General features: G+C 35.9%; 2 protein-coding genes and 1 non-coding gene across 5 annotated transcripts; 2 read left to right on the plus strand and 1 right to left on the minus strand.

The window, feature by feature from the left end:
* The first annotated feature begins 1,704 nt into the window (after window positions 1-1,704).
* On the plus strand, window positions 1,705-5,793 carry LOC112723128 (uncharacterized). Of its 2 annotated transcripts, none has more exons than XM_025774371.3 (6): window positions 1,705-2,230; window positions 2,633-2,844; window positions 4,414-4,693; window positions 4,776-4,861; window positions 4,965-5,056; window positions 5,144-5,793. In XM_025774371.3, the coding sequence occupies exons 1-6, from the start codon at window positions 1,922-1,924 to the stop codon at window positions 5,386-5,388; spliced, it is 1,224 nt and encodes a 407-aa protein (XP_025630156.1). In that variant the 5' UTR covers window positions 1,705-1,921; the 3' UTR covers window positions 5,389-5,793. The 2 variants fall into 2 exon arrangements, with proteins under 2 accessions (XP_025630156.1, XP_025630157.1); XM_025774372.3 differs by having other exon boundaries at window positions 1,763-2,230; window positions 2,349-2,844.
* A 259-nt stretch (window positions 5,794-6,052) lies between these two features.
* Window positions 6,053-7,971, minus strand: LOC112723129 (protein DEHYDRATION-INDUCED 19). Of its 2 annotated transcripts, none has more exons than XR_003163032.3 (5): window positions 7,772-7,971; window positions 7,531-7,685; window positions 6,782-6,984; window positions 6,445-6,696; window positions 6,053-6,316 (listed from the first exon to the last, which is right to left on the minus strand). XR_003163032.3 is itself a non-coding variant. In XM_025774373.3 (5 exons), exons 1-5 carry the CDS (start codon window positions 7,824-7,826, stop codon window positions 6,196-6,198), a joined length of 654 nt encoding a protein of 217 aa, XP_025630158.1. In that variant the 5' UTR covers window positions 7,827-7,971; the 3' UTR covers window positions 6,053-6,195. The 2 variants fall into 2 exon arrangements, 1 of the variants encoding a protein (XP_025630158.1); XM_025774373.3 differs by having other exon boundaries at window positions 6,445-6,689; window positions 6,907-6,984.
* Window positions 7,972-8,066: 95 nt separating this feature from the next.
* On the plus strand, window positions 8,067-8,140 carry TRNAT-AGU (transfer RNA threonine (anticodon AGU)). Its single transcript has one exon. It is a non-coding gene; the product is annotated as a tRNA-Thr (tRNA).
* Window positions 8,141-10,562: the final 2,422 nt, after the last annotated feature.

Genomic DNA, 10,562 nt, shown 5'->3' on the forward strand with positions numbered 1-10,562 from the left:
TTGTAAAGACGTGTGCCGTCAACCTGAAGTCCTGAACTAGAGGCTTGCAATGTCGGAACGCTCTAATATATAGATTGAAACTCCAGAATATTCGGTAAAGTGCCCTGACACCGTCCAACTCTTCACTCTCGTTATATAGGAATAGTGTTTCTATTTGGACAACTGAGCCAGACATCTTCTGAATCATTACCGTGCATCACATTAGCAAATCTTGGTAAAAATCTTCCCAATCATCGAAGAATTTTTTGATCAATTTCTGCTTTTTCAACTAAGCCTTCCGGTAATCAATATTGTAATTGAACCTGGACAGAACTTCCGTAATTATAGATTTCACCTTCAGAAATGGAGCGATTTCAACCAATGGCCTTATAGTCTCTGCAATCATGTCTGAGTGCAATTTGGAGTGATCTTGTGAATCATTTTCATCGTGCACGTGTGCCTCCCGTTATATCTCCGTATTTCTCAACAATTTTTCTTCCGTATCAAGCAAGATTGAATAGACCAATCGCACCCACGACCATATGTCTTGCATTTTACATACAATGTATGTGACTCAAACTCATACACAATGTAATCGACTCCTCTAAAGATAGTGTAACTCCTAATTGCCGCAACAACCGATTATTGAAACTGTATTCCATTTCGATCCTGAACTCCCCATCTTTAAGAACAACAACACCTACAGAGAAAAATATATTACTCACTCCTCACGTACCTATATTCATATATTCAGATAATTTCAATGCATACATAGCGTCAAGGTCCAAGCTACACATAAAAGGTGGAACATCGAAGGACTGACTGACTGCGGATGGAATTATTATGTTTTTCACAACTGCCTCACCTCTCCCATCACCATCCTCATTCTCGCCACAGGCTCCGTAGTTAGATTCAAAGTCTTTTTTGTTATTACTGTTCTTTCGTCACTTTAGTTTTATCATCTTTTATGTCTAGGTCATGTTGAATTCCATCCGCACCTATATGTTCAAACTCAACATACAACTTAATTTTTGACTATTGCATTTGGGTTTGTTAGTGAATATGAAACATATGTTGCGTACTTACTTCGTCAATGATAGGCACAATATCAAACTATATGACTACGTTTGTTTATAAGTATAGAATATTAAAACATAAAATTATGTTCGACAGATGAGCTAGGGGTGTTCATGGATCGGATCCGATCTACATATTCGCGATATTTATCCGAATCCGAATCAAAAATTGAAGATATGGATTCGGTCCGCACACTAATAGGATCAGGTTGCAGATTTTGTATAAATATCCGCATATTCAATCTACAAAAATGAGTAAATAAATAAGTAAATATTTTGTTATGTTTTATTTTAACTAATAATTATCATATTATTTTGTAATAAAAATAAATTTTAAAAAAATTTATATTTTATAGATATATCTAATATTAGATTCAATTTGCAAATATATAGATCAAATACAAATTTAAAAACTATAGATATTGAATCCGATCCAATTCGATCCCGTACACCTCTAGATGAGACATTATGACTAAATATATTGAATTAATATTCTTTTCGTGGATAATATTTTTCGGATACTATTTTATTAGCGGTTAGATTTTTTGAATACTGAATTGGTATTAATTTCCACATGGGGTGTAAATCTAGGGAATAGGAATACAGGAAAGTGTAGTGATTTACGGATTAAGTGACGTGGCATGGAGCATTGCATAAACTAAAACAACCCGTCTCAGTATAATAATTTAAACACGCGCGATAAAATAAGAAACAAACGTTTTGACTATGCGTGAGACATAGGGAATAGCATAAAATAGGTTAAACCCTCAACTCTTCTCCACTCTCCACTTAGTTACTTTCACTCACACTCTTAACCTAACATCCCCAACACGTCGTCGTTTTACGCCTCCTATTTCTCAAACTCAATGTCGGCCACTGGTGGCGCCGCTATATCCGGCGGAAACCGCACCCGGAATCGCCACCTCGGAGATAATCGATTCTACAGCCCCCCGCCCCTCCGCAAACACAGGGAGAAGCAGCACCACCCCAACCACCAGTACCACCACCACCACGACCCGCCGCAGAGGTCCTCGCTTTCCAGAACCTCGTCGGAGAACAGGCCCGGCTCCTCCTCCGATTGCTCGATTTCTTCGCGCGCTACATCTGACATCTCCAATTTGGATCGCTTCTTGGAGTACACCACTCCCCTTGTTCCCGCCCAATATCTCCCCAAGGTTCTCATCAATTCAATCCTTTTCTTCATCCTGCAACGATTTTTCTTTTTTAATTTTGATATTCATATCACTCTTTGCTTTTCGCATGACCGATGAGGTGAATTTTCTCTATTTGTAGGGAAGTAGGAGCAATGGACCCTACTAGTGATTTTTTTTTTTTAAGAAAAAAAGGGATCTTGAGTTAATCAATGCTTCGTTTATAGATGAATGCTACCAATGTTTTTTATAATTTATGCCTTGCTTTGAGATTTTCCTTAAATTGAGCTATTGCAAAGAAGGTGGCGTATATATATAATTAGAATGCCCTTGCTATTCAAGATAGCTTCGGTTGTTTGGGTTTGTTTCAAAGGGCAATTTGGCTTATTTGGGTGGAAACTTTCTTTTTCTTTTGGGAATCAACAGACAAGCTCTAAGAAGTGGAAGCCAACGGAGGCCGAGTTACATCCATACTTTGTGCTTGGGGACTTGTGGGAATCTTTTAAGGAATGGAGTGCATATGGGGCGGGTGTACCTCTGATGTTGAATGGGAGTGAATCCGTGACGCAGTATTACAATGTTTCCTTGTCTGCCATTCAGCTCTACATTGACCCATCAAAACCTTCTTCACGGTTAAGGTCAGTGTGCCACTGCAAACAAGCTAGTTCTAACTGTAGAAACTCAAACCACTGGCCAATTTCTCATTATTTAATATATTCTGATGCAATTTTCCTTATTTTGCTCTTTTTCAATTTGTTATTATTCATTGGAGGGTTGTACTTGTAATCCTCTCTTACAAGGGAAGACATAAAAATTAGGATTATGTATCTAAATAGCAATCACACTAAGATTGTCTTTAGTAGCTTGATGCTTAGCCTCCTCTGAGTAGAACTTACAATAATTGAGTGTGATAGTACTTAGCTTTATAAAGTTATGTTGATTAATGCATGACTGTTGCTGGTGGTGAAGAGGCCAAGACCAAATTTTCTTTTTTCTCTACGGATTGAAGAATGACAGAGTTCAGAGATTATGCCCCCGTGATACATGATACCCCTTCCATATTAGTTTTGCTCTAGTTTATCTATTCTTAATATGCTCCAGCTGATCACTGCATGTGTGGGGATGACAATACAATAAGAGCAACTAAGTCTTGTCCCACTAGGTGGGATTAGTTACAATAATCAAACAACATCTTGGTATTCGATCTAAATGTTAATAGTTTTATGTATGGTTTTTCTAGGTCTCCCTATAGTTCTAACTATTAAGCTATATGTTGAACTATTATTTTAACACTCTTTCTTACTAGGAGGGCCTCTACAGGTCTTCTCCATTTATGTTGAAACCATATAAGGCAAGATTTTAACATCTTCTCAATGCTAGGTGCTATTCCCAAGTCTCTCTCTCTATAGTGCACTCATTTTTTATCCAATCATGCTTAGGTGTAGTTAGCTATCATTGATCTTGTCTTAGCTACTGGCATGGTATTGAATATTGATAACTTTCTCTCAGTAACTGCATGATGAATGATAACAGTTTGGTGCAAGCATGATGATGGACTAACTAGCTAAAGAACTCAAATTCCTTAGCCTTGCTGAAAGTCTGAAAACTGATATGGATGAAACATCTATATGAGAAACATTAGCTGACCACAATAATAAAGTGGCTACCATGATCTGCCCTCCTTTGTCATATGATGCTACTAAATTATCTTGAGCTAGTTGTTTTAGGGTCACACCAATACACCATCACAGCTAAACTTGATTTACTTACCTCATGTTACACATATTAGCTGAATCAAGTGGAACATTGCGCGTGTTCCCTCTGTCTGCTACCCACCTTAAGTTCTATTAAATAATAAATACTGTCAATTGTGCATTTGTTGCTTATAGACTTCTTGTTGCCTACTAGGAGGACTATTCATATTTTTTCCTGCAAGTTCTAGATGACATTGAGTATGATACATATTTATCTTATATCTGTTATGATAAAAAAGATATAGTCACCCATTTACTAGGAGTTCAGATATAGGAGACCACCTAGTTATTTTACCTTTTTCCATTTCTCAGTCTTATTTTGAAATGAATGTAGCCTAGAACCTGGTCCTTTTACAGGAGGCCTGTTTACCATTTCAACTGAAGTTGATTAGCTAACCACTTTGTTTAGTGTGTCAATAACATAGTGTTCTTCTCAATTTTATTTTATTTCAGGAAGCCTAGTCAAGAAAGTGATTCTGAATCAGCAAGAGAGACAAGCAGTGATAGCAGCAGTGGTTATTGTCATGAACGAGGAACAAATAGCATCCCTAACATTAGGAATCATCTTAACATATCAGATGCCAACAATCATGGTCTGGAAAGGGTGTCAGGAAGTATGCCTTTTGTGAGTTCATCTAGTGATGAGACTCAGAGCTGCAACCCACCTGGTCAGAAAATATTTGAATACTTTGAGCGTGAGACACCTTATAATCGTGCTCCATTAGCAGACAAGGCAAGACATTTTCCTTTGGTAAAATACCACATTGGGACTTTTTCTTTTAAAGTCTAACAAATCCTCATATTGTTTGACTCAGATTTCTGATCTTGCACGTCACTTTCCAGAGTTAAAGACATACTGGAGCTGTGATCTCTCACCTGCTAGTTGGGTTTCACTGGCTTGGTATGTTTTTTCTATTCTTATTGGTTTTCAAATTGTTGTGGGTGGATAATTCATGTTATAATTGTTAATTTTGAAAGGAATATTTTCTGTTTCTGTTATGAAGGTATCCAATATATAGAATACCTACTGGTCCAACGCTACAGAGCCTGAGTGCCTGCTTCCTGACCTACCATTCCCTGTCGACGGCTTTGCAGAGTATGCCTTGCTATCTTTGTTAAGCTTTTATATGTGCAAAATGTATGTGAAGGGACATCAATCTTACTTGCTTAACCTTTGAATCAGGTCCAAATACTGATGGGCTTCATATCCATTATTCAAGAGGTAGGGACATATCATCAAAGTTATCCCTGCCAATCTTTGGGCTTGCTTTTCACAAGTTCAAAGTTTCTGTCTGGGATCCTGAGGGGGTTTCCGAATGTCAGAAAGCCAATTCTCTGATGCAATCTGCCGAAAACTGGCTCAGGCGATTGCGTATTGAACATCCTGATTATAATTACTTTATTACCCGTTGTACATATCTGAGATGAGCAAAGATATAATTTTTTCTTACCTTGTTTTTTATTTCAAAAACAGAAGCTGCCCAGCTCCTGCCTAATATACTGTGTTGTCCATTAATTGAACAGTTATTTTTCCGGAAGGCTATACATAAACTTTAGGATCACTTGTTTTCCTAAAATAGTACAGAAGGGTTTGTGCCTCTTTAAGTATTTCAGGAAAAGAGTAGGCATTGAAATTTATACGTTCTTCATTTGAGGATGGTCTACTTTTGTAGTTCTGTTCTTCACAGGATGTCAAGTCTTTTTAACCAAGATTTTCTTCTTTTTTGTGGCTTGTCTAGATCATAGGGTAAAGAGCCAAAGTCTATGTAAAAGAACTTATTTCACTTATTGTTGTCTAGCATATGCGATACATGTTGATTCCCAGTATACAAATCCTTGTGTTAAGATCAGATGTTACACTAACAAGCTGCTTCTTCCTAATGTTTGTCGTTTAATGTTGGATAGAAGGTTAACCGCAAATTAAAAGCTGAATTTGAAACGGGCGATGTACAAAGTAATGTATTGTAAAATGGCAAATTGGCAACTATTTGGGTTGGGACTCGAAATTGTCACTCATCTAAGAATCCATGCTTGTTTGCGGATATTTCATTCACAATGGCCATTGGCCAAGAGGAAGCAGCACAGGTGACAATCAAAAATCAAAATACTATTAATTGCATTTATATGAACAATTGCCGATAAGTCTAGTTACATTATGGACACATTCAATCCTTCTGCTACATATTCACTCTATCAATGAGCATAAACCCCCTCCCTCAATAACGTCAGAACTAGCTACAATTTCATTGGTAAGTTATTATCAAGAATAGCAGACATCAGTAACCTCTGAACGAACTCAAACCTTGGATCTTTCTCTGCTAGATGGTTGTCCAATGGTTGCAACGGTTCAGGTTCCCTGAACAGCATAAGGAAAGAAACAGCTGTGAAGGACGATCTTGACAGTAAGACTAAACATTGTCATATCAACCTGAGATTCCAAGCACGAAAATCCTTTGATCAAACATAAAATACCGACATTCCTACCTTTCCAAGAAATCGTCTTCTAAACTTTGCATTTCGATAGCTTCCAATGGAGAAGGTTGTACTTGTGCACTGCATTGTTCGTCAGCTAAAACTCGGGTGGAAATAAATGATGAGAGCAAAGGATCAAGCTCAGAGGGAGCTATGCATGAAAAATCTCTTAATAGGTGTTTCCGTATTTCTTCATCCAGTTCTTGTCTCGATGTAGGATTCGGGCCTCCAGTTCTGTACCTTCTTTTGCGCTGCACGTAATTTCTGGTCAAGGAGAAACTTGTAAAAACCACACCAATTATCCATCACATCTAGCAAGAAAAAGAATAGTAGTTGGAATGAAATATACCATATCAAAATATATCCCCGGATTAATGTGGCTGGTGCAATTAAATAAGAGTGGATCCAATTCAGCAGCAGGTGAAAACTAAAAATAACCAAAAAATGGAAAGAATCCCAGCTTCTAAAGGATATTTTCAGAAGATCTCCATGTTCTTTAGCAATATGACCGACAAGTTCCATCCCAAACGAGTCTTCACAAATTGGACAGTCCTGAAAACATAAGCTGTGAAATTTCAACGAGGAACATGAATGTGACTACCCTAAATTACCTAGACAATAATAATGATCCCAACTTAAGTGGATAAACATGATTAAAAACGAATCCAATTTGCATGGACCGATGACATAATTATTTCATATGGAAACTTTTTCAAAAATAAGTTGATTGATGTAATCTAAAAAATTAACAGTTATAAACAATTCATTTCCGTTTTGATTATCACAGTCAAAACTCCTACCTACAAATGCTACAGTTCCATACTTCCACTCCATTCGTAATTAAAAGACCGCCATAGCAATTCATAAAAGAAGAAAGTAAAAAACGCTAAAGAACTGGAAGGAACATCAAAGTTTCAGAATAACACCATGATCATTATTAAAACAAGAAACAACAAATTGAAAAGGAGCTGCACACGTACAAGAAATTATTATGATTACAAAAATAACAATAATAACGGCAAAGGACATCGGAATTAGAACTGAAAGAAAGAAAGAAAGAAAGAAAGAGAAGAGAAGAGAAGAGAAAGAAGTGAATACCCCATTGGTGAGATGCCGGGGATGCTGATCATGAATGTGGTAGCTAAGTGCATCGGCGTCGTGAATTTCGCCGCAAAAAGGGCACATAAACTCCTGCTTCGGCCTCAAATCATCATCCACCGATTTCTCACCGAGGACCAGATCTGCGAGCAGATCTGCAACACAATGCGATCATTGACTGATACAATGAAGAAACGACGAAAACAAAAGAAGGAAAAAGAGCTAAGAAAGAAGAGAGAACCGGCAAGAGATTGAACATCAGTGCTGCTGAAAGTAAAGGAAGGATCGGGTTCCATTCTTGAATTCTATTCAGTTCAGTTCAGTGTTCAGACACACTGGTAAGTAAAACCCTAACTACCTCAGCGAAGAGAAGAGAATGCAGAACGCCACGTGTCTCTCACATTTCCGAATCACACTTGAGAATTCTTAACTAACTGCCTCTCAGGCTCTTACCGTTCAGCTTGAGGAGACACCCGCCAATTTTCCCAGGAAAATATTTTGAATACTTATAATTTGAATGGCATATTTTCCAATAAGCTCTCGTAGCTCAGTTGGTTAGAGCACCCGTTTAGTAAGCGGGAGGTCTTGAGTTCGACTCTCAACGAGAGCAAGTTTTCAAATTTTTAATAGGCCTCTGTTGAGGTCCTTCATTGGTCTTTTTTTTTTTTTTTTTTTGGCAATCAAAGGACCCAGCCCAATATCCTTTGTGAGGTCCAAAAAAGAAACGAACAAAGCTGTTGAGATAGTGCATGTGACCTTTTACATTTACCGATTTACCCTTTGCAAGACATGGTCCAATTATTTTGGCTTGCTTTCTTCCTTTTCGTTTTTGGACTTTCATTTCATCAATCATATTATCATGAGGAGATAGAATTGAACCCTATGATTGTTCCTCCTGGATTGACACATATAGAAGGATGATGTAATATTCGTTAGCTAAAAGGATATGTTATTCTAATCATGATGAGGGAAAAGCAAATGTGGACATTAATATAACAAACGTCAAAGAATAAATTTCAAAGATAAAAGTGAGCGACAATTACAGCATAAATCCATTTTCATTTTCTTTCGTTATCTTCAAATCCAAAAGATAATGGTAGCACAAGAAGGTAAGCAAGGATGAATAACAAACATGTCAGGCGATGGTTATGGTTTGCACCACGTGCACTGGATCATCAATACGTGTTGTACGAAAAGCGCTAACACACTGCAAGCTACTTGTTCACTTTGAGATGCTACGTACTTAGCTAGCTTTATGGGAAAAAAAAATGTTGCCGATTCATGATCTTGATTTATGTATATCAAATTAAATTATATGAAATTAGAACCAAATTGGGTTGATCTAGTGGTTAGCTCACTAACCCGTTTAAGTAAGTGTCGCGGGTTCGCAACAGATTAATCTTTAGAACAAAATAAAAATATCATCATCTAAATAAAATAAATTAAATAATATATATTTATACACAAATATATTATAATTAATTTTTTTATATATACAGCAAAATGCGAAACCAATCTCCCCGGGGCGCATAGTTGCTGCTGAATTGAATGTTCTTCTTGATTAATTTATAGATATGCTATAGAGGGTATGAAAGATAACAATAATGAGTTACATGTAATAATACTGCTTCTATAAAAAATTTAAACAGATAGAAATAAACAATGACTAATTATGCCTGTAACAAAGAAAACCAAGCTTAGTAAAGTGGACAACCTTAGCTTTTATGAAGAATTGAAGATGCAACTTTGTCGGTGGACTAATATGTTTGCCTTATTAGACGACTCATAGTTGTATAGATAGGCGTCACGTTTTTGGTGTTGAAGAACCATTTAGTCATGACTATTCTTATTTGCTAATTAAAAAAGAGAAGAATACTTACATAGGGGTTTATTTAATTTAGGGACTGGGGGGGTTCAAATAATTCAAAGGACCACCACCACATGCATGTTTACCTTGTTAGCTTTGTATTGTGAATTTTAAGAGCAAGCACCACTCACAGAATCATTATTATTGTGTGTTTGATTCGTACAAATGAAACGTTGGCATCACACATGTCAACTCATGAATAATGACGAAGGAAACCATCTCCTTTCTTGTCAACGAGACCTTTCCTCTTTTCTTAATTAGTTAGCCTCCCACTTCAACTCTTTTGACCCGTCTCCATACACACACATGACCAATAGAGAGTTAACAAAAATTATTATTTTTGTCTAATAATAAGTTCATAATATTTAAAAATATAAATATATAATTAAGTTATTAAACTAAAAAATTAAATTGATAATTAAAAATATTATTTAAAAATAATAAATTTTATTGGCTCCTAAAAATTTATATATATAACATTATTTTTATAAAATAATCTCTAAATTATAGAAGAAAATTAAGGTATGTGTATGCATATGCATATTAGAAAGAGGATTACTGTTAAAATATTATTATTATATTCAATAATATGATGTCATAATTGTATTTTTATTCTCTTATAAAAGGGTAATACAAAAAAAAGTGTAAATATGCTACGCTTTTTAAATGTAGCTTAAAAAAAGTATTGTTGAATGGGTATTTTTATTTAGTGTGTGTACTTTTTTTTAGGGGTTGGTTAGATTTTAAGTCGAGTCCACAAAATAATATATATATACTAGCTTATTTAAAAAAAAAAAACATTCGTTATTAAGCAACATAAAATAAGGATAGAATAAAGATAGAATAAGGACTAACATTTTTCCTCACAAATTAGTAGCAACATAAAATAAGTGAAGAAATTCTATCATTTATTAAGCAGTCATTAATTCCTCACTAAATAAACTTTTGATTAGTGACTCAATTGCGACCAATTACTTCTAACATTTTCTCAGTTAGCATTGGATTTGTTATAACTCTGCGACAGATTTCCAACGAGATTTGCGAGTAATTTGCTACAAAATAGGTAGGATATAGCTTTTGCTTTGCGACAATATTGCAGTTGGCAAGTCTCTCGCTAAATTAAACTTGCGACAACTTAGCGATAAATGTATTTCGCCTGCTAATC

The sequence above is a fragment of the Arachis hypogaea genome, chromosome 11 (assembly GCF_003086295.3).
Source record: "Arachis hypogaea cultivar Tifrunner chromosome 11, arahy.Tifrunner.gnm2.J5K5, whole genome shotgun sequence".
Taxonomy (NCBI): Eukaryota; Viridiplantae; Streptophyta; class Magnoliopsida; order Fabales; family Fabaceae; genus Arachis; species Arachis hypogaea.

Bases quoted from the DNA above. Each gene is read 5' to 3' on its own strand.
- LOC112723128 (XM_025774371.3), top strand. From the start codon at position 1,922: ATGTCGGCCACTGGTGGCGCCGCTATATCCGGCGGAAACCGCACCCGG. The intron at 4,694-4,775 runs GCAAGACATTTT...TGTTTGACTCAG, and splicing joins GTGCTCCATTAGCAGACAAG to ATTTCTGATCTTGCACGTCA. The intron at 4,862-4,964 runs GTATGTTTTTTC...TCTGTTATGAAG, and splicing joins AGTTGGGTTTCACTGGCTTG to GTATCCAATATATAGAATAC.
- LOC112723129 (XM_025774373.3), bottom strand. From the start codon at position 7,826: ATGGAACCCGATCCTTCCTTTACTTTCAGCAGCACTGATGTTCAATCT. The intron at 7,686-7,771 runs GTTCTCTCTTCT...ATTGTGTTGCAG, and splicing joins TGATGTTCAATCTCTTGCCG to ATCTGCTCGCAGATCTGGTC. The intron at 6,317-6,444 runs GTAGGAATGTCG...TATGCTGTTCAG, and splicing joins GAAGACGATTTCTTGGAAAG to GGAACCTGAACCGTTGCAAC.